General features: G+C 31.8%; 2 protein-coding genes across 2 annotated transcripts; both read right to left on the reverse strand.

Annotated features, from left to right (window-relative positions):
- Nucleotides 1-9,546: 9,546 nt before the first annotated feature.
- On the reverse strand, nt 9,547-23,421 carry LOC132727758 (uncharacterized). Its single transcript, XM_060713339.1, has 12 exons — nt 22,591-23,421; nt 20,792-20,908; nt 20,220-20,363; nt 19,435-19,699; nt 18,178-18,884; nt 17,718-17,857; nt 13,814-14,063; nt 13,148-13,264; nt 12,550-12,693; nt 11,864-12,128; nt 10,633-11,354; nt 9,547-10,072 (listed from the first exon to the last, which is right to left on the reverse strand). The coding sequence occupies exons 1-12, from the start codon at nt 22,841-22,843 to the stop codon at nt 9,930-9,932; spliced, it is 3,267 nt and encodes a 1,088-aa protein (XP_060569322.1). The 5' UTR covers nt 22,844-23,421; the 3' UTR covers nt 9,547-9,929.
- Nucleotides 16,555-18,888, reverse strand: LOC132727833 (monocarboxylate transporter 9-like). Its single transcript, XM_060713422.1, has 2 exons — nt 18,178-18,888; nt 16,555-17,857 (listed from the first exon to the last, which is right to left on the reverse strand). The coding sequence occupies exons 1-2, from the start codon at nt 18,860-18,862 to the stop codon at nt 17,709-17,711; spliced, it is 834 nt and encodes a 277-aa protein (XP_060569405.1). The 5' UTR covers nt 18,863-18,888; the 3' UTR covers nt 16,555-17,708.
- Nucleotides 23,422-24,772: the final 1,351 nt, after the last annotated feature.

A 24,772-nucleotide genomic window follows, 5' to 3' on the forward strand; every position in this document is an offset into this window, starting at 1 on the left:
AAGCCGTTTTTACCTACAAGGTCAATGTGACCGTCATTGACCTTTGACCCCTTGATCCCAAAATCAATAGGGGTCATCTGCTGGTCATGACCAATCACCATACCAAGTTTGAAGTTCCTAGGCCTAAGCGTTCTTTAGTTATTGATCAGAAGCCGTTTTTACCTACAAGGTCAATGTGACCGTAATTGACCTTTGGCCCCTTGACCCCAAAATCAATAGGGGTCATCTGCTGGTCATGACCAATCACCATACCAAGTTTGAAGTTCATAGGCCTTAGCGTTCTTTAGTTATTGATCGGAAACCGTTTTTACCTACAAGGTCAATGTGACCATCATTGACCTTTGACCCCTTGACCCCAAAATCAATAGGGGTCATCTGCTGGTTATGACCAATCACCATACCAAGTTTGAAGTTCCTAGGCCTAAGCGTTCTTTAGTTATTGATCGGAAACCGTTTTTACCTACAAGGTCAATGTGACCTTGACCTTTGACCTCTTGACCCCAAAATCAATAGGGGTCATCTGCTGGTCATGACCAATCACCATACCAAGTTTGAAGTTCCTAGGCCTAAGCGTTCTTTAGTTATTGATCGGAAACCGTTTTTACCTACAATGTCAATGTGACCTTGACCTTTGACCCATTGACCCCAAAATCAATAGGGGTCATCTGCTGGTCATGACCAATCACTATACCAAGTTTGAATTTCATAGGCCTAAACGTTCTTTAGTTATTGATCGGAAATCGAATTCGGGTCGTACGGACGGACTGACGGACGGACGGACAACCCGACGACTATATGCTCCCCCGAATTTTTTCGGGGAGCATTAAAATATAATAAATGAATTTTGCAACGTTTAACATACCACACTGGAATGTGTAATATGCCTTTAGTAAGATCAATTTGCATTAAAACTATATCTGGCCTACAATGGTGTTAAAAACAAATTATACCATTCTTTGTTCTATGTATAAACAACATCTCATCTTATCCATTGAAAATATTTCTGGTTAAATTATATTTGACAATATACAAATACAATTTCAACATAACGTGCTCTGTAAGACCTATGTTTTGGATTTTGTAACGTACATTTTATGTCATTATACTATCATTAAATATTTAACAGAAAAAGGTTTGCCCTCCGTTATGATAACTCTGTTCATAAGATTAAAGTGATAAAATCTTTTATTGATAAAACGCCTTAATTGTTTTGAAAGGTCCGGTTCGGCTTTCTATTGCTATACATGTTTTGTTACTTTGTGATTAAAATGTATACAAAAAGACAAATTGTCATCTTTATGTAGATAACTAAAAGGGTGCTTAGTTTCGATAACGAACCTGAGTCAAATAAAACAAGTTTACATATATTTACATGTTTAACATTTCATCGCTTGGTTTGAACCAAAAATGTTTTTGATAAGTTATAAACATGGCAATACATAACTGAAAGTTAAAAGACACAATGCATATATCCCATCTTAATTTTATTTAGTTTAATTGGAACAATACCTTAAGAATTAGCATAAAGATTCTTTATACCACTTATAATTTACCTCTTAGAAATTTATTTTCTTTGTCAAATATTAATCATGTTTTTCATAAAAAAAGGTTTTTGTTGTATGCTTCAAAATTCAAATTTCCCAGTAACTGATAGACCAAACCCACTTTGATGTCATGAACTTTAACAGTCACTTAAATACTTCTTACTTATTGAGTCACAAATATGTACGTGATATCTTTGAAACATGGTTGGAGAATGCAAAATTTTGAAAATATAATGTTTATACACATAATCTCCTAAACCTTCAGTTTATGTTACTTTTAAGAAGGTGTTATATTTTTATCTTTCCATAAAGCTTTCTCATGTATAATAAATAGTTTGCAAAAAAACAAAATTAGCATTCCTCACTCAGTTAAAAAACATAGTAATCCTGATGTTAAATTTCTGATTGTTGTTGTTGATGATACTACTTTAAAAACACTATTAACTAAAAATAGTATTAAATTTAAGTTTAAAATATTTATGAGAACTGATTTATAACATTTATACCTGTCTCATATAAAGTTATGTTTTTGTAACTGACGAAGACAAGTGTAACATTTTAATCTTTTAGCATGATTTTAGATACATTAGTTTTTCTTCTTCTTAAAAAATGGCCAGGTAATAATTCATTGAAACAATACGTGATCACCTGTAAGGAATTGTTACAAATGAATAGATTATTTCAGATATTGCGACTTACCAGTTTAAACCAAGGTCAAAATTTCATCGCTGTAGTTCTCACCTTACAATTAATTAGCTAAATGTAGCTGTAGATACGCAGAAAAGTGATTTATACCTGCCGGTAGTTCTATCACCAGACAGAAAACCCATTGTACAAACTGAAGGCTATTTATACCGTTGCTTTACAGACCATAATGCAGAACAAAATAATGAACTTAACCCTGAATTTAGGAAAAAATAACTCTGATATTTAAATGATAAATTTATAGATAGTTCAGTAATTTTTAATGATGCAGAAAATTAATACAATTTAAGAAAACCTGAAAAATATTCCTTGATGTAAACTGCTGTTTTGCAATAGCGTTACCATATATATCATGTGTAAGATATGTACATTATGCTTATTAGTTTAACTACCGCTGTATCAGACAGGACCTAAAAATGTACATTCAGAGTTATGTCCCTTCATAATATGGTACATGTGATACCAATAAATACTCGTTCTTATTTTCAGTAAAATACATTTAATACTAATAAACGCATTGACTTTGAAAAAAAAAACAACTTAATATTATGTCATTACATTACTTACCGTGTTTTCATAATGAACGTCCTAATAACCGTATGCGCGCTAAAGAATATATGTCCAGAGTTGTGGGACTTCATCGCATTGTACATGTGGTACAACAATATTTATTCCAACTCTCAGAAAAAATTCTTTTATAGTATTGAATGCATCTTAAACCATATATAACTTCTACGTACAATATAAAAAAGGGGCATTTTATACTGTATCCAGAGTTATGGGTCTTAAAAGTATGGTAGAAGTTGACAAAATGAATGTTTAATTAACTTCTTAATTAAATATATTCAGTACTATTTATTACAGGCATTGGACTTTGAAAAATAAGTTTCGCAATGCTTACACAGACGCTGGGACACAGGTTGACGGTATATGCTTTAATATTCTTTTAAATGTCCAGCTAAAATTTCTTGAAGATTTGAACCTGCAAGAACTTAACCTAGCTGGACTGGAAAACCATTTGCCAGAAAGAAAAAACAGAATTACTCATTTTATACACTGGTGTATTTTGGTATACACTGACAAAAGAGTAAAAGATAAACTACTTAAAAAGTATCAACCAGGGCTTAATTTTTTAAATTTAATTCTTCAAAATTAAGCACCAAAGTATGTTGTAAACAGATGACAGTAACACTGTCTAATGTAATGCACATCTAATCGAGTTTGTGTATTGATTCAATTTAAAGATTTCTTCTTTTACTGTTATATGTATTTGCGCATGCAGCAAACTGTACATTGTATACGTATTTATCTTTTCTTATTTAATTAATTATTTATCGTCGCTGATCAGAAGTGTCTTCACAAGTTAAAATAAACTAATGTTATTTACATGTATATTCCTCTTAAATTTTGCGAGTGACAAGACAAATATTACATGAACAATAACAGACAAAAATAATTAATTTTAACTCGTATAACCTCACGTACAAGGGGTCAATAAACATTCTCTTACTTAATACAGACACATTACTGATAGATGCATTAAGATATATTACTTACGGTAAATTGTCTTCTTTTATCCAATCACGGTGTTTTGAATCAAGTGGTATAAAAATTGTACACAAGGTTCATTTTTTAATGTTTTCATTTCAAATGTTTAATTGAAATATCAGTAGCACATTTGATCAAAATCACAGCAGCACATTTTATCACAGAAAACGTATAGAAATCGTGTTCTAAAGAATTTTATACAATATATTGCCTACTTTGCTTGAATTTAAATATTTTGAATGATAAGAGTCAACGCGATTATATTTTCGTTTTGGTTGACGAAGCCGCATGCTTGTTAGCCAATGAAAATTCAACAACTCATACCTTAATCGCACATAATAGTGAATGCTTTAAGTACATACAATGACAAAAATGTTTTGACATATAAGAGGCATTGGTATAGAATATAAAAATAATTTAAAAAGTACGTTTTACCTTTGTTAAATCAGCAAAAGAGGGTATCTTATTCGATAACTACATGCTATTTTGGTAATTGAGAGTCACGTGATTTCAACAAATCGTAGATATTTCGTCTGCCTTAGCATGTGTTTAAACATGTGTTTATTGATTGTAAGCTACAGTAAAAAATACTTCCCGATTTTAAGAGAAAATACTTCTTTGACTGAACCCCGGAATATTGCAATAGAATGATGAAATACAGAACTCGTAAGGAATAAATAAACAAAAAAAAAAACAAACAAAAAAAACAAAGTTTAGAGATTTTCCAGATTTTGTTTAATTGACAGCACTTGTAAGTAAAGCTACCATTTACGCCCCATAGCATCGGCCTGTGCAGAATTAAACATTTAACATACAAAAGTTGAAATACCGAATTAATAACATCCAAAGTTGCGCGCATACGATTATTAAGACCTTCATTATGAAAACACTGTAACTCAAACAAAGTTTATGGAAACAGGTCAGAAAATATAAGCCATCATATCTTCTACAATGGTTTGAAGGGAGATGCATAGTTAAACATAAATAGTGTGTTAAAGCAAATAATATTGCTTTTGTATCCTATATTGTTTTACTGTACACGTTTTACTGTCTGTAGATCGTCATATTTCTTTCTGATAAATTTCTCTTAGCATTTTTAATTCCCTACTTGGAACAATTTGCCTATGACGATGACCTTTTTTTATTTAATTCCTGTAACGTGGAATCACATTTGACGTTTGTCACTTTTTGGTACCATGCTTATAGCATCTGACGATTGAAGTACATATATGTAAGCAATTAAGATATCTATCATACATAAAATGTATATTATTTGATAATACAAATAATTCTAAATGATCTATTTTGCTTCTCCTTGATATTGGTATAAAATAATTCAATGTTATTTTGCAATGGTTTTATGATTAACATTTTAAGATTCATTTATGTATAGAACCAAGCAAAAAAATAAACCCTATATCAAATGTATAAATTGACAAAAAGATTTAACAAATGTAAGTACCGTTGAAAGGGACGCAATTCAATTTTAATATTAATTTTACGCTTGAAGAGTTATTCAATAACGTTCTATTGCCAGAGTTAGTTAAAAGGGACACAATTCAATTATTACATCAATTTTACATTTGAAGAGTTATTCATGAAACTAACGTATGTTGAATATTTATTTATATGGAATAAGTATGAAAGCATGAAAAACATGTGAAAATTCTTCATTTTGTATCGTTTTGTTCGGATTTTTTCTGTTGTTGTGGTGTTGAAAATAATATACATGTTTCTAAAAACAGAAGTGGTGTTACCTTTAACTAATTTTTACTTTCTTCAATAGTTTGCTCAAAAGAATAGATTACAATGATTTTTAAATGGAGGAAATATCTAATCGTAATGGTGAAACCATTCTTTGATTTCGAAGTAATAACGTCAATGCTCCCCAAGATGTCTGGTTAAATAAACTTCTGAATTCCAGAGGGGGCTAACATCTACATACAGGTGGCACACTATGTGACAACTTACCTGATTGGTCTACAAATTACAGCCAACAAGAATTTACTTAAAACATGTTTTAGGCTTGTCATATACATTATTCATGGAAAAAATAAGAAACAGCATGAAGATTTTCTATAATAATGGTGATTTCAATAAAAAAGTTCTACAAAGTATTAAAAGACTCAAAATACTACTATGAGACTAATCATATTTATAAACTGTATCAAATAATCTCAGGACATACTAAGTGTCTATAAAAATGTATCAATTAATTCTATAAAACGAGAGAAAAGAATGAAGTAACCATAAAACATAATATGTTTATATTTATTAATATGCATATTAACATGCATATCTAAGCAAGCTTAGTAATGTATATACAGCGCACTCTTAACGTTGTCTCAACGTCATAAGCGATGACGTCAAATACATACTGAAGCTTTTCATTTTGTTCGAAAAATTCCGGCTGTCCGCACAGTAAGTCTGCTAACAACTCAAACCTATTACTATTAAATTGTTGTTTGATTCAATTGAATGGGAAATAGAAAAATCATACTAAACATAATCAAATAAATTAAGGTGTAAAAAATGAATGCAATGTTTGCATATTATTTAAAGAAAATGTTGTAGTAAGTTGTAGTTTACCGTAACTAGATAAATCAGATCAAAATGCAATTGAATCCATGGACTCGGATTTAATAAATTTCAATCTCGTGATGAGAAAAGGTTTTAGGTAAATGAAATTGTTACTTCAAACAAATCTTTGAGATATATTTAAGTCATCAATTATCAATTAGAATTTTGTTAAAGAAAGATGCATTAAAATTGGTGCAAGACCGCACACGTCAGCACATGTTCAATCGCCGGATAATGTTTACGTCTTGCGTTCTATTCCACCAATGAGGTGTATCATTTAATAAAAAGAAATTTTCGGGTTTTATCATCAAATATTTTCGTAATATTTAGCAAAATTTAAAACTGCTTTTTTTGTTTTGGACAAAAAAACTTTGAGCAATTTTTTTCTATCACAAACATAACTCTGTAATCAAAACCCCGATAGTAGACGAAACCTAAAAAAATATTGCACACAAAAAAAGGTCGTTTATAAAGGCATCCGTCCGGGGTTCGTATAAATGCATTTGCAGGGTCGCATGGGGAAAGGGGAATTATTACAAAAAAAGGGGTGAGGTTTTTTCTTCTTTGCCAACGACCGTTGTTTCAAATAATTAATGCATTAAAATTCATTTTTACTTTTTTGAATGCATTTGAAAATTTTGGTAAAATGTAAAAAATTTACGGGAAAAAAGGCGATACTAAGTAACTTTTTATTAAATGTAAACATTAATAAAAAAATGGGTTTAATATTGATCCGTATACTGAAATTATTACTATTTTGTAATTGTGTTGGAAGAAGTTTGTTTAAAAAAATTTAAATAAAATAAAAAAAATAACATATTCAGTTATATGACAAGTCATATAGTTGTCTTCTTTATAAAGTGGGAAAAAAGAAAGACAGAAAAATGAAAAAAGTAATTAAGAATTGTGTCATCATGCCACGGATGCCCCCGCATGCAGCCAAAATTTCAAATGTTATAATATTTAGTTCCAAATTTGTTTGCACAAATTATTTTTTTCATTCTAGGTTCAAAGCACTTAAAACTTTTCAATGTTAACACAAACCATTTTTATACGATGTTCAAGGCACTGAAATTATTCAGTCTTAACTTTTTGAAAATAGCATATTGCATATTTGTAGTCAAAATAATGGCTATATACATTTCCACAAAAAGTATGAGTGCTGAAACTGAAAGTTCAAATTTTTCCAACATTCAGGAAAAAAATAAGTTTGATTCCAAAATCAAAATTGAACCTGGACCAAATTCAAAACTTAAACTGTTTATTCCTAAGATGTATCTATATTTATTTTCAAAGTAAAAGGGACAATAACCAAAAAAAATCATGTAACCATGACACAAAAATTTCCAAATAATTTGACCTGCGCTTCCTTTGACATATCCAAAATATGTCAATTTTTGAGTTGAATATGTACCACTGTTGGGTTGTTCATGAACAGAAACTTTACATTTCATATCATTTTTCAAAGTGAAAGGCGCATAACTCTGCAAAATCATCCGAACCCCATGACCAAATTCGACCTTGACCTGTATTTTTCTCATGACATATCCATTATGTCAAGTTTGAGTTAAATGTGTTGTACCATTGGGAGGAAATGAACGACAACTAGAAAATTCATATATATTTTTCAAAGTGAAAGGAGGCAAATAACTCTGCCAAAAATCATCGAACCATGAAAACCAAATTTGAACTTGACCGCCATTATTTTGCCCCCCCCCCGCTATCCATATGTCAAGTTTGAGTTGAATGTGTTGTACCATTGGGGAGTTAATGAACGGAAACTGAAAATTTCATATTAATTTCAAAGTAAAAGGGCATAACTCTGCCAAAAAATCGACCATGAAAATTCGAACTTGTCTGTATTTTTTCTCATGACATATCCATATGTCAAGTTTTGAGTTGACTGTGTTTTGTACCGTTGGGAGATAATGAACGGAAACTGAAAATTTCGTATTATTTTCAAAGTAAAAGGGGCATTTTAACTCTTGCCAAAAATCATCGAACCATGACCAATTTCGAAACTTGACCTTTGTATTTTCTCATGTCATATTCATATGTCAAAATTTGAGTTCAATATGTGCAACGGTTATTTAAGATAATGAACGGAAACTGATGATGACGGAAGGACGGAAGGACGGAATGACGGAACAGGGTAACACTATATACCCCTGCCATTATATGGCGGGGGCATAAATTTTTAATATATTCAAAGTCCATACAAAAAAATACTCATCAACTCTTCAAATAAAAAAAAAATTAAAAAAAATTACACGGCAGGGAGCAGAGTATGAGCCAACGAGTGCAAATCACTAAAGGGTATAGTGACATTGGTTATCTAACTGAACAACAACGATGATACATATTCTTATTAGAGTTAAACTATTCATAGTTGTTGACACTTCCAACCTCGGACAATAATGCAGACCAACCCTTAGATTTTCTTAGTGTCATCAAGTCAAAATTATCATCACAGGATAGTAAAAATCGTTTTTTTTACGTAAAATTTTAAACATCATAGGGAAAAAAAATTTTTTGTAAAAATTTCTTTAAAGAAAAGGGCAATGTAAACGGAAACTAGTTTTAAAATTTTACTTTCAATAAATTTAAATGGTCAAATTTTTGTATGAAAACCCGGTTTCTTTTTTCTATGGGCTTTTGGGGGGCGTTATACAACCAAAACCCTTCAAAAAGAAAGGGAGGGAAAAGGGTTTTTGAAATTTCGGGCATTTAAACGTTTTTTTCGTATTTTTCCCCTTTTGGGTCAGCATAATCACGAAAATAATTCCATTTTCCTACAGTCTTTTCATCCCCTTCACTTAAATTTTTTTAACCCCACCCCTTTTCCATTTACCCGTAGGGGGTCTTTGGGCAAAGTTTATTTTTAAGGGTTAAATTTTTTATAACTTGTTGTCTACAATAATAAAACCAAAAAAACAATAATAAAATACAAAAACACACTACCTGCATGTTCAATACACCTTATTTTTTACAAAAATAATGCATACATGCGGAGTTGATAGTTACAAACTTGCTTTATAAACATGATAAGATTTTTACATTTACACGTTTTATGCATCTTAGGATAAAAGACTGAAGCAAATGTTGCACAAAAAATGACCGTTTTATATTATTAAGAAGTTATAAAAGATTTGACTAGTTATAGTGTCTCTATATAAACTGTTGTTTATCATGAACAATATATTGTTTTATTGCAAATAACCGTTTAGGTACAACCAAATAAAATGTTAACATTCTTTATAATCAATATATAATACAGCAAACGTTCTTTGTTAAAGGCTAAATGGAAAGAATCATGTTATAACACTTCTTAATATGATCTTTCTTTAATCGAAATAAATTAAAAATACATTTGCCTCGGTTAAGATATAGGTAACAAAAATGAAATCATTTTCCATTGAAATCAATCTTACTAACATACAATATCATCAAGCATATATCAATAATCCATCAAAATAAATTCCGAAGAAAACGTGCCAGTAAAGAAATATGTTAGATGGTATTTGTTATTGTAGCGTTGTAAGTCCCTTCCTATCATGCTTCCCAATTTGTTCTGTTCTTTTTACATTTGTACAACCAAATGTTTCCAGCTGCCATAGCTAATCCTCCTAACAAAATACCAATCGCAGCGAAATAGAAAGCCATGTCGTAGGTACCAAGAAAGTCTTTGAAAATACCTGGAAAATGCACTCAAAATAAACAAGTTTAATCATTATTCATTATATAAAATCGTTAGCTGTTATAGAGACGTTTTAATCATACCGAATTGAAATACATTTTAATATTTTTTTGTTGTTGTAAATTTCGCACCAACAAGTATAGGTCATATGGCGATTTCTCAGCTTTACTGGTGGATGAAGACCTTGATTGGCCTTCCTGCATTGTTCCAGTGCACGAATGGCAACCTGAAGCAAAAAATGCCGGACGGTCCCGTTTAAGCTAGCTGGATAGTAATTTTGTAAAATACATTGGCAAAAATTCTGTCAAAAGTAGCAACCGATCGTGACGTCTTAGTCAATAGACAAGACCGAGAGATGACAAATTTCTTTCTGAAGTTTATAACTTCAATATTCCTACTTTTCCATTTTACATATCCACAGAATTATTGACAAATAAAAAAAGATAAACACTGATTATAAACAGCAAAAAGAAAATTATCGATAACAGCAACGAATAAACAAAAAAAATAGAACTAAGAACAATGTAAGAATTATCTTTGGAAACTATATTATCTTACCTCCGATTGTTGAACCAATCAGGTTACTCAAACCTTGAGCCAGCATTAAAAAGCCAAAGGAGCTTGACAGACTTGCTACACCTAAAACATCTACTACCACAACGGACTTTTGTGATATATATGTCCCAGACAACATTCCGTACAGTCCACAAACTACGGCAAATTGGCTAAAGTTTGTCATTGATGGAAGTAAAAAATATACTACTGCCGTGAAAAACATAACACAATTGTATATAACCAATCTGTACGGCTTAACACGTTTAAGATCTAAAATTGTAGATAAAACGATCCTACATATACCATCACATATGCCAAGAATTGATACCAGGTAGGCTGCTTCTATATTTGAGACGCCTTTCTCCTGAGCAAGAGCAGGTAGGAATAGTGAACTTATATTAATCGACAGGGTAAACAAAAATATCTGAATACACAGTGCACAGAATGCAAAGTTTCTGAACAGTCCAAAGTCTAACAATGGTTTTCTCTGCTTGGATGATGAAGAACTTGAAAACAAGGTCTTAAATCGTGATAATTTCCTTTTTAAAACTATCTGATGTACTTCAATGTCTTGCTCTTTGATAACTACGACATTAGTGTTTAAGTGTGTTGTTTGGTCTGAAGTATTAGTTACGTCTGCTGCTTCATGCTTAATGTCGTCTGCTGTTTGATAATCGTTTGAAAATTTCATTTTCTCTCCCATAAGGTTTCCGTTGGTCTTTTTCCTAAAAAATGCAATTTGTGTTACATTTAAAAAAACACGAAAATGCAAATCCTTGAAAAAATCTATTTGAATCATAAACAGTTTGAAATAGTAAAAGTCACTGCAATCACATTGTGTTGATTAATTATCATATCTTTAACTTCATTTCTCTTTCTAATAAATAGTTGTATGCTCGGTAAAATCTGGTGATGCATAAGTAAACAAAACTGTTTAGATTTAATTAATATGTATTTACTTTTAACAAGAATACATTCTAATCATTTACATTAAAATGATCAATTTTGTGGAGGGTTTAACATAAAATTTATTACTGAAGTGTTGTTTTGGTTAATATGTAATTATTTTATTTTCCTTTAAAACAATAAAGGGCTTTACAAAAATACATTTTTAAAACCAATTAAAAAAATTTTAAACTAATAGGGAAACCCCGAAGGGAAAGAAGAAGGTAAAAAGGTTAAAAACAGTAAGCAAATACGGTGAAAATGTAGCATGTAAATAAAAATGACAAACCATTCAAATTCTGTAAGTCTCCATTGTAACTCTAGTGGTCTAAACAGAGCACCGCATACAAAAAAGTTACTGATAACCGCTGTCAGTATGAGAAACGCCCCCAAAAACCCGAAATGTTCAAACAATAGCTCGATAGTAGGCGGGAATAGGAAACAACCAAATCCAACACCAGAAGTTGAAATACCGACAGCAATACCACGGCGTTTATTGAAGTAGAGTCCTACAGCAATGACAGCAGGAGTATACACTAAAGCTCTCCCAAGACCTTTTCAAATAAAAATACGGTATTCAGATATTCCTTAATGATATAATTTGAAATGGTCTCACTAGAAATTGGTTTTGCCTTTAATATCAAAAGCAATTTGAAGAGTTTGCAACCGCAGCAACTAAGTGAATACACTACTGATTACATCGATACGCAGGAAAGTACAGGAAATTATTATCAGCTGCTTTTAGGAGACAGAAAATAAAAAATAAATGTTTACGCAAAGATGCTTGAATTCAGTCATGCAAATACAAGCTACAGGTTATTTCAAAACATGTTTTAACAATCAATTGTATATAAATTAGTATTAAACAGACTCAATTGTATCATACTCAATACATATTTCAACTGAAACAAAATTGTCAATGGTTTTTAGCTTCAAAAAAAAGGTTTTATTACTTTTAAAAGGATAAATGCTTACCACCAAGAAGTCCGTACGTGATGTACATATACGAAATATCGCTTACGAATCCCGATAACAATATTCCAAGAACTGATATAGCAGAACCAAGCATAACAACGAAACGACAGGAAAATCTGTTACACAGTGCACTGGCGAGAGGACCTGTAAATGAAAATGAAAACAATGAATATAGAAATGTGTCCATAGGACACTGATGCCCCGCCCCCATTATATTTGTACCTTCAAGTACCACCTTAATGCACCAGACCCAATGACTCTATAGAAGGAAGATATCTGCCAACTATTTTTTTTCTTTATTATACATCAAGGAATAAGTTTTAAACCAAAGAGGATAATTTGACATTTGACCTTAAAGTCCAGCATTGATTTTCAAGTTGCAGAGACATGGCTTTTATTAAGCATAAAGAAGGTATTGACAGGACACACACTCGAGCTATACATAAACTAAATGAATAAACGCTCACTTCAATTACTTTTTGTGGCATGTACCCATTCTTTTTGAAATCCCACGTACGTTCTGTGAACAATAGACCAGATTGTCTTAAGGAGCATTTTAACAGTATAAAAAAGACTTGCCTGATTTTTATTCACTTACCAAGCACAAGTCTTAGTGTGGAGAAAATAGACATTACCCACGCTGTAGCGGTCGCACTTCGATTAAAACGTGACAGTAATTGAAGATAAATCACGCCGTTAGATCGCTCAAACCCACCTGAAACATATTCAATTAAATCGATATAGATACGACAGAAATATTAAAGAACGTCCTTCACGAAATAAATAAAATGCTGCAGGTTCAGCTTGGTTGAACCTGTTCATAAACGGCAAGTACAAGAGCTATTGTCCAAGCCCCCTTCCATTGGTTAAGCAAATGCATAGCAAATGATTCTTACACATCAGGATCGCAATAATAAATATTACCCATATGTTATAAGTAAAGTTAGATGGTTTTGTTCATTATCTCTAACAGGTATTTGAAGTATAGTACAGATACACAAAACTCAATAAATAAATGAATGAATGAATGAATGAATTAACAAACAAACGAACGAATTAATTAACTAATTAATAAAAAGTAAATAAATAAATAAAAACAAAACAAGAGATAAAATTATAAAATTCACAATAGATCTCAAAGGCATCCGATCACAGAATAAACACAGACTTTCTTTTTTGCAAAAAGTAAGTGACATTTATTAAATGTTCAACAGTAATATAGTAAGAATAGTTTAATAATTTATTTAAATATCAAATAGTTTACCCATGATAAAGTGAACCAGGAAACCTCCAAGACAAACAAACCACGCCCATCCATTATCGGGAGCTTTTCTCTCTTGATATTCTCTAAATATTGGTTCTTCATTTATAGTACGCGCACTGTGATTGGTTATTTCGCGTTGGAACGTATTTTCTCTTTCATTGATTCCGTATTGTCGTCCGTCGCTTTCGGCGTCAGAAAAAGACTCGAGTTTGCATTCTTGTTGTTCCATTCTGAAGCAGTAAAGGCAGCACTAAAATCTACAAAGGAAATGAATGAAGAAAAAAACCAAAGTTTCCCAGGTAAGAAGCTCTTGTACAAAAACGAAAAAAGAACAATTTTTCTTTAAAATTGAAAAAGAAAACATCGTTTAAAAAAATGACTCTAAGTACGGTCTTCAATAAAATTACGGGACGAAACAAAAAAGAAAAAACAGAAAAAAAAGAAATAAAAAAAGTTTGGGAAACTCTGAATCTACCTACTCATCCTTTTATCATGTGACCCCAATTAAATTTAAAAATTCAAAAAGTCAAACATTTTTGCAAAAAAATTTAAAGTATTGACTCACCAATAAACGAAGACTAGGACAACTTCTTTTACAATCGCGGAACGACACTGGATATACAATTATCAATACGACACTTATTACATTGATACACAGAATACACTTTTACTATTTTGATATCAGGAAATTCAAACAAATGGATTCATTAAAATCGACTAATTTTTCTGTACGTTCAGAATATACTCCTACCAAAGAATAAACAAAATGGCCAAAAACATTATAATTGCCAGTTTCCTGTTTACGATTTCTAATACATCAGATTAACGAAATGTCATCCTAAAATTGTAAATCCAGTTGCCAAACGAACATAAAAAGATGTACTATAAAAACATGAATTATTCATATAAAATTGGCATCCAGTTCATTTCAATTTAAAGATATACTATGCTCAAATTTGATATCAGAAAATATTGATCATTGCTACACAGTCTCTTTGTCAATAGAAAATAAAAATGTTTTGACTTCACTCAAAGTTAATATGTCATGTTTAACACTCTACACACATAGGTCGTCAAAATATGAAAATATAGTGTCGTTAATACAGGACAAGTAAAGTTGGTCTTTTCTAAAAAAAAAAACTGCCAGTTTTTTTAACGACACTATATTTTCATATTTTGATGTTAGTATGCCATTTGGTTACCAAGTGATGATCATCTTATTGTCGTATTGAATCCTGAAGTGATTGTAATTATATTTGTCCAATGCGATCGATGTTTTCTATATCTCTGGTTGATTTCATTTATTTTAAAATATAGTTTATTATTCATTTTTTATGTAAATTAGACATATTTAGTAAGAATTCAAAGGTTTAAATAAATTTTCTTCGATTAAAATATTTTACTCAAATTGTTGAGCTTAGTATATCTTTAAGTGAAGGAAATTGAAAATTTAATGTTAAACCTTATACGGGCAAGTTTCTGTCGGTAAAATAAATGAAATCAATCAGAGATAGAGAAATACATCGATCTCATTGGACAAAATATAATTTCAATCACTTAAGGATTCAATACGACAATAAGATGATCATCACTTGGTAACCAAATGGCATACTAACTGTTCATCACATTTTTAGATTATTGACACAAATGAAAATACAAGACATGATGTATTCTAAATTAAGAATCTCAATACAACCCTGATTTTTATAATTGCACGTTCAGATTGAAAATTAAAAGTTATGTATCCTGAAGACAGAGTCGGAGTAACACCGTTTTTGACCTTTTCATACATTAGTTCAGAATGGAATATTAGTAATAATGTTATCTAAATAAAGAATCAGGATAGTACATCGACCATTTAAATTAACTGATAAAATCATCTTATTGTAAAGAACTACTTTTTAACACAATGCTAACAAGACATCAGCTAAAGAAATTAACGAAATTTTAAATACCTCATATTTTCCATTTATTTACGCGGTCTATATAAAGCACGCTTTATATGATTATAGTATTATTGAATATCCTTAAACAGTGTTTAACTTTTTAAGAATGACTTTTATATGAATTAAACTAACTGAACTATTTATTTAAATATAAATGGTTTGGAATATTTTAAACTTGAACTTACCCTGATTTCCATACAGTGTCGTTACATATCTAAACTTGGTTCCAAAATGGTAATAAATGCTGTAACATTTAATGATATTTAACTGATGTAATGCCTAGTCACTAAATGGTGTAATGTTTATGAATGCCACATACTATAGTATATATCTATTGCAAGCGAGCACTTTCACATACCGAAATAATTTGTTTTATTTAATCAGCTGATAAGAGACACTGCAATGTCACCTTGTTGGGTCGGTACATTTTGACTGTGAAACGCTTCCTAAAATAAATACCGTATCAAAAAGTTTATAAACGGGGATTGAATTAAATCGTTCAACCAGCCCATTCACCATAAGACCATATTCGAATTTTAAGTATATCTACTGATGATAAGTGAGCTGACAATTATAAATAATTTGCATATACATAATTTCTTTTTAAATAAGAAAGTGTACTATATTTAATTCTTACTCATTTTTGTAAAACGATTTGTTAATTCATTATTTCCAAGGATTGATGATTTCATAATTCGAATTTCTTTTTGTCCGTTAATTAATTGAGGCTATTAATTAGTTATTTGCGAACGGATTTTGTTCAACTTTGGACCATACGAAATTCAACATATCATACTTACTACTTAGAAGTTTATTTACAATATATTGACAAGAAAATAGAGAAAATACTAAAACAAATATGCTACTGCAAACTGAAAAATCACAGGATGGCTGTTAATATCGTAGCAAAATTAACAGTCTCTGAATCCCACTAAATCTGTATGTTTACCAGTTCTAATGTCCTCCCGTGGCTTTAACAACGTGTTCACATCTGTCTCAAGGTTATGACGTAGTTACTCAGCTTGAGGAATATTTCTCAACTTCCTCGAGTTCAGCAACTCCTGCATCCCAAGTCATAAGATCAGATCTAAACATCACACTTGTCGGCTGAATTTAACAGGCGTGTAAAAAAGCGATCATCTCTAACAATGAATTTAATTATATTTGTATATACAGTTATCAGTTATTCTATCAATTTTTGACCCAGGCTTTTTTAATTCAATGTTCTGTTAAAAGGCAATGCTATATTTCAAGCATTGACAACGGCGCAGGCTTTTTTTTAACTTTTATAAAAATGATATACATAGAGCATGTAGAAGATATTGCGATGAATTTAAAAAAGTCATCTGTCTTGAATAATGATAGATAGTGCAATATTTTCAGTAAAACTTTGTGAAATTTCATGGTAAACTCTACACTTGTAAAGATTGCTGAATAATTCTTACAGAAATGTTCTAATTTGTCTTATTTTGAAAATAAGATAACTGTTATTTTGTACTTGAAAGAATTCTTCTGGCATCAGCAAAATCTATTTAGGATTAAACGGTGCATCATCTATGATGATGACCAAACATTTTCTGTTTTATAATTGTATCAATTGAATGTTTGTATTAATTTGATATTATCTATTGTGAATGTAATTATAACTGATATAAAAATTACTTCTGTTTGATGATGGACATTAAAGTTGACCTTTCTTTACTTGTTATTCATGATAGAAGACTTTTGCTTAATTCATATTAAACACTATGCACTGATGAAAATCCCGTCCATCGTTGAAACCTTTTCAGTTTACATATTCCATATTACATATAGGTGTTGTTTTGTAGAAACCCAAGGAGAAGGTTTTGTTCAATATTGATGTATATTGATTCATTTTATCATACTGCGGCTTATATTATCACATGACTCATTCAAATATTGTCATAATGCAACAATGTATGCCGATACTACCCAACGGGGACATGGTCTTGTTTTTTCTTTCTCTGTCTGTACAACCAAATATTTCCAGCTGCCATTGTTATTCCTCCTGTAGCAATACCGAGGGATCCGAAGTAGAACACCATATCATACTTATCGAGATAGTCTTTAGACAAACCTGTAGAATAATTTTAAATACATTACATTAACTGACAGTCATGTGACCTTCATGTATTCCATGAGAAAATATTAATACAATTTTACAATGTTTGTGGATAGCTAAGAATATAATATGTCTTCAGCGGTTTAGAAGTCTCGTTTGTTTGACTATCTATTTCACTAAGCATTGTGAAAGGTTTGGTTATTAAAGTTACTTGATTACATCCATTCTATGCAGTTTTTAGTTATTACAGAATATTGCGATCTGACTGCCGGCCATTTCTAGTAAAACATTGGCAAAGATTATGTTAAATTTAATTTATATACTAATCGACTGACCACCAACTGTAGGTCCTACAAGTCCACCAATTCCCTGGAAAAACAGCAGAAATCCAAGCGAACTTGACAAACTGTCTGCACCTAAAATGTCTACTACCACCACTGACTTCTGAGACATATACGCACCACTAAGTATACCATACAGTCCGCTTACAACAGCGAACTGCCAGAAACCTTTCATTGATGGTATCAGAACAGAAACAATAGCGACAAAAAACATCACAATATTGTAGATTAACAGTCTATATGGTTTAACGGGTTGGAAGTCTAACACAGATGACATCACAAGCCTTGATACACCGTCCAATATACCAAGCAAAGAGACAAGATAAGCACCTTCAACCGGCGTTACGCCATTTTCTTCTGCTAAAGCAGGCAGAAATACGAATGTCGAATTTAAAGACAATGTAAATAAAAATAGTTGGATACATAGTGCACAGAACGCAAAACTTTTAAATAGAGACAAATCTAATAGACGTGTTCTTTTCGCTGTGACAGGGTATGAATCAGAGCTTTTCAAATTTTGTTTAAAATTCGAACGTTTCATATCAGTGGACATTGAATACTCATCGGTTTTTGCTTCAGAAATCGTCAATGGTAGTGTAGTACTGCATGTCTCATGGACCGTGGTAGCTTCGTTTTGTGTTACTCTATTTTGGACTGGTAATAAGCTATGTTTTGCCATCTCCAACCTGCAGGAGCTTTTCCTGCAATATAATTATCCGACAATCAAAAAGAAGATACATTGATACAGGTGCAAACTATAAATGTATAACAGTCTAAAATAACTTAAAACAAAACGTATACAATATAATCATTATGTATGAAACACCAAAACTCATTTGCAAAATAGTATGATTTATAACCCTAAATGCATGTACAATCTCATTAGTTCAGAAGCAAAATAATATAGGATGGTTTTAAAACATTAAAATTTCATTTCAACATTTTCAATTTTGCCGTTTTAGAAGTTTCTTTTTACTTATTTCCTCTATTTTAGAATATGGAAAAAACATGCATTAGTTTGCTAATATATGCATGACAATATAAAAAATAGTTAGCAAAACGTTAAGCAGTAATAAAAAACCAAATTGTGAAGTCCAGGTCCATTCTTATTTGAATGTACAAGTTTTTTGCATATAGCAGAGAACAAATAAATTGGTCTATCAAAATGTGTCTAATGATTTCTTTTTGATTCATTTGTATTTCGAAACCAGCATTTTTCAGCAACATTCGAAATCATACTAGCTCACTTGCCTTTTTAGAGATATAAGTCTTCTCTGGAGTTTCAAAGGTCTGAACAAAGCAGCGCAAACAAAGAAATTGCACATAATGCCCGAAAGGATGACAAATGTACCCGAAAATCCATAATTGTTGAAAAGTAGGTCCGTCAATGGAGGAAGTAGAAAACTTCCGAAAGCAACACCGGAAGTAGCTAGACCTACAGCAATACCACGCTTTTTACTGAAATAGTTCCCGACTATTATTAGTCCTGGCGTGTAAACAAATGCACCACCAATACCTGAAATCGAAGGTATTTTGTTGAATTATCCATCCATTTTTTTTTAAAAAATAGTACACATATTTTCAACTACAAAACCGTATTTTGGACAATTTTAGAAACATCACAAGTTATGATGTAGAATTCACTCGTTTTAGTTATAATGAACGTGTTGAAGGAAATGCTTGTAGTAACTAACCTACACAAACGTTCGTTAATTGTGTCAGATGTTGCATTCTTATCAAGGGATTTAGGAAAAAAAACCACAATAAAAGCGATGCCAGAAAAATCGGACTACATTAGAATGGTAGCCATAAAAATTATAAAATGTCAATATCAAAATAATAAAGCAACGTTCAAATCAAGAAAAGCCCGACAAAATTCATTTATACATGACCAAATGTCGGTTGGGTGTACAGGCAGGAAACAACTAAAAGTGAACGCTCAGAATTACCTGGCGACGAACATGTCATTTTGTGGAGACTTTACAGTTTGTTTCCATTAAAGAGTATCCAACAACAAAAGTTTAGCTTGAACTTACCAAAAAGTATTCCATATGTGAGATACAGATATGGTAGATCCGGCACAAAACCGGAAACCAAAACTCCAAATGATGATATAGCTGTTCCAAGAAATACCACAGTACGGCAAGAAAACTTATTACACAATACACTTGCAAGAGGACCTGTAAAACACACCTTGTATTAATTCTTCAAATATATAAAGGCATTATTAGTATAAAGAAACGGAACATGTGCAGTTTAAGTATTTCAGAATGATGATTTTAGGTATTTAAAAAAAAAACATTATGTTAATAGTAAGTTTTCTTGAAATAGCAGAGTATGACATTGACGTTTTTCTGAAAAGGAATAAGTTTATTCTTTATTCATAAGGAATGAAATGGAATTATCTTTCGTAATTGATATATATATATTGAGATTCAAAATAAAGAGCAATTAACAAATGAATACCGTCAAGGGCGGTATTCAGACCATGTTTGCCAGAGATAAATGAAACAGTAAATATGACCTTAATTCACCTTCAATTATAAAAAAACTTGAAAAATGAGTTTCAGTTGTTAAAATATGTAAATGTGTAAAAATAAAATATTACCCATAGCAAGTCTGAGTGAAGAGAAAAGCGAGGTAACCCACGCAGTAGCAGTGGCACTTTGCTTATATCTTGATAACAATTGTAAGTACATCACTCCGTTTGAGCGCTCGAATCCTCCTGTAAAAAGAAATATGGAAACACCACCGATGACTGATATGATCATTAATAATGTGATTATTTGTTCTAAAACATTATCTTAATAATAATACTAAAGAGTTCAGACAGTATCGCATAATTAAACCAAGGCCATTTAAGGATTAAATTGGAATAATGTTCCCAAAAGAACAAAATATGTCTTTTAAAAATACCTGATACATTGAACAATGAACAGTGTTTAATTCTTGTTATAAAAGCGGTTACATATATCCGTCTCGTGCCAGTAGCAAAGTAGTTAAAGTCGTCAACTTCAAACCACTTGCCCCTCAGATCTGTGGGTACGAATCTCGCCCATTGATTTTGTATTATTTTACATGAGAAAACTATCCAGCTAACCTTTTGAACGTCGGTGGTTGTCTAGGTCTGATATAATGCTCTGGAGAAACTGAAGTTTTCCTCAACCAATAAAGCTGGTAACTCGCCGCGTGATCCCTACTGTGTTGTTCGACGTAAAATTCAATGAAAAATACATTCCGTAGCAGTCCTTTATTAACAAGAGGACTCCCCTGACCCATCATTCGCATCCAAGCAATGTCTTAGACAAGCATCCTGGCCAAGTTTGATGACAATTGAGTAAAAAATGTGACCCCTTGTGTGTTAAAAAGGTGTTTCCATATTTGGGCAATGTGACCTAGTTTTTGACCGGAGATGACCCATCTTCAAACTTTTCCTAGAAATCATCACAACAACCTTCCTGACCAGTTTCCAGAATATTTGGATCAAAACTGCAGCCACTAGAGTGATAACAAGCTTTTTCTTTTTTTAGCTTCTGTGACCTAGTTTTTGACCAGAGATGACCTATCTTCGAACTTGACCTAGAAATTATCAAAACAACTTTCCTGACCAATTTCCAGAATAATTGAATCAAAACTGCAGCGACTAGAGTGTCTACAAGATTTTTCTATTTTAAATCCAGTGACCTAGTTTTTGAACGGAGATGACCCATCTTCGAACTTGACCTAGAAATCATCTAAACAACCTTCCTGACAAATTTCCAGAATATTTGGATCAAAACTGCAGCCACTAGAGTGTTTACAAGCTTTTTCTATCTTTAAGCTCCTGTGACCTAGTTTTTGACCGGACATGACCCATCTTCAAACTTGACCTAGAAATCATCAAAGCAACCTTCCTGACAAATTTCCAGAACATTTGGATCAAAAGTACAGCCACTAGAGTGTTAGCAAGCTTTTTCTATTTTAGCTCCTGTGACCTAGTTTTTGACCGGAGATGACGCATCTTCAAACTTGACCTAGAAATCATCAAAGCAACCTTCCTGACCAATTTCAAGAACATTTGGATCAAAACTACAGCCACTAGAGTGTTAACAAGCTTTTTCTATTTTAGCTCCTGTGACCTAGTTTTTGACCGGAGATGACCCATCTTCAAACTTGACCTCGATCTGTATTTCACTGAGACAAACATCTGACAAAGTTTGATGATGATTCAAACAAAACTGTAAGTGCTAGACTGTTAACAACCCAATTGTTGACGACGAACGACGCACGACGACGGACGCCGGACATAGCCCCATCACTATACCTCACCTTGGCCACTTTGTGGTCAGGTGAGCTAAAAATGGCATACTTTTTTGCAAACACAACACGAAAGAACAGAAAAGGATAAAATGAATAAAATAATCAAACCTATTAAAGCATGTACTATTGATGACCCTAGAACCACGAACCATCCCCAGCCTCCGTCGGGGGCTTGCACACTTTCTTGTTCAATAGTTATAAGCTCTTCTTGGAATTCATCATAGTCTGTGTGAAGGGACTGAACATGTTCTTGTTCAGTTGTTACTGGTTCTAATTCCTGACATTTGTCTGATACCTGGGTCGCTTCTTTTGAACATCTAATTTCAGCTGATTGCCTGCATTCTTGTCGTTTTGTTGACATTGTTCCGTTATCGCGCGCAGATAATTGAGTAAATGGTAGACATCTATCTATTTCCGCGTTTGGTTTGATAGAGTTTTAATGTTAGTTGTAAACGCCAATTCATCCTCTCTTATAGTACCTGTTTGCGCATAGAAATCTCTTTCGTAGTACTGTGGTGATTGCTTTATTGAATAATAACTAAGAACCTTTCAATAGTTATTCCTCTAAATACACTTGTTCATAAATGTATTGTTTGTCAATATTATTCCTTCAATTCATGAACAGTTTTTCACTAAAGATATGGTAAGGTTCAGTACGCTGAAACAAAATATTTCAAATATACGTCCCCTTTCCATTCTAACATTATTAAACCAAACAAGTATATAAGAACAGCTATCTTTTGTTCATAAAGTAATTCTCCCAAGTCAAGCCAAGATAGCAGAGGTCATTAGGTCACCAGAAACTTATATCATTTAGTGTAGTTATAAATCTACAAGTCGAACTCTTTAGTTGATAATATGTAACTGCATTAAGGCCATCATCTGTAATATTAAACACATTCTATTAGACAAAAAGTATTGATTATCATCGTATAACAGTTGAGAAAGAACTTATCAACACTCACTAAACCAAGACAATTCACATAGAAAACATGCCATGGATAAGGATCTTAAACGTAATTATTTACTCTTAAAGTTTGATAACTATTATACATTGTAAGTTTATATCAGAAAGTTTTATTATTACAAGTAACATACTTCATTTTCGTCAAAAGACCACGTTTTCCAACATGAATAATTGCACAGGTTATAAATCAAAAGCAAATCACTGATATAAAATAAAAATTAAGACAAAACTCTCACATAAAAAAGTAACATTTTAACAACCATAACCAAAAGGTTTTGACATCTATCATATTTTTTCTTTAATATTACATGTTATTTATCGGGCACTTGAATTTTATGTCAATAGCTCCGCTATAGAGGCACGGACTTAATTGGTGACCCCCCCCTCCCCCCACTCTAGACGTCCTATATTACTTTTGAACACTTATTTATATAAGGTACGGAAGCATAAATGGTGAAAAGTGTAATCAATAAGCATTTTTAAATCATTTCTCCAGTTTTAAGGGTTTATATTAAAATTTATAAGGGATTTTAATCCTTCTTTAACAGGGATGATTAAATTAATTATGATCATAATTATGATAAGCCTCTTCCACTCTGGAAATTTTTTTTAGAATAATACAATAGGAATTCGGTAAGCAAAGTTTTTTTCTTTTCCACTCTTTAAAAAAGCATGCATCATTATGCAGCATCATCCATAAAAGTAAAAAGTGAAAGTTTCAAAAAATGTTCAGTAAAAGTTCTCAAATTCCCTGATAAATGTAGAAATGTGCATGATAAATGTGCACCCGAAAATGCATCAGGGGCAAAATTTATTATTAAAAAAAAGAAACTGTTTTGTTTTTTTTAAATTATAGAAACACACAATTCAAAAGGTACTCAGAAATGCAGCAGAAACTTGTGTATGTGAAAATGCAACAACAAATCTTATTTGTCGAATTTTTTTTTCAGAGATCGACTAAATCTTGAATTAACCTAGCTTTCAAAACACCAAGTCTGAACTTTTCTGAAAAATATGAAGACACTTGTATTTAAAAATGTGCAACTAAAATGCTTGTTTACCACCCAGTCGAAATTTTCTGGATCTGTTCCTGGTAATATGAAGCTGAAGGCAATTTTGAACTTTAACGTACATTAAGACATGGCATTTGAACAAAGTCTTTATAGTGGATTGATGTAGTGGTCTTTATTGTGTATGACATAACCATTCAAAAGAGAATTCAAAAAAATATTGCGTAACTAGTATTCTTATATCAGTCCTAATAGCGGGTAGGTCTTAATTTCGGAATGGTCTTAAATAGGTCCTGTACTGTATTCCACTCAC

The sequence above is a fragment of the Ruditapes philippinarum genome, unplaced genomic scaffold, assembly GCF_026571515.1.
Source record: "Ruditapes philippinarum isolate M1 unplaced genomic scaffold, ASM2657151v2 ctg83_1_1_1_1, whole genome shotgun sequence".
NCBI lineage: Eukaryota > Metazoa > Mollusca > Bivalvia > Venerida > Veneridae > Ruditapes > Ruditapes philippinarum.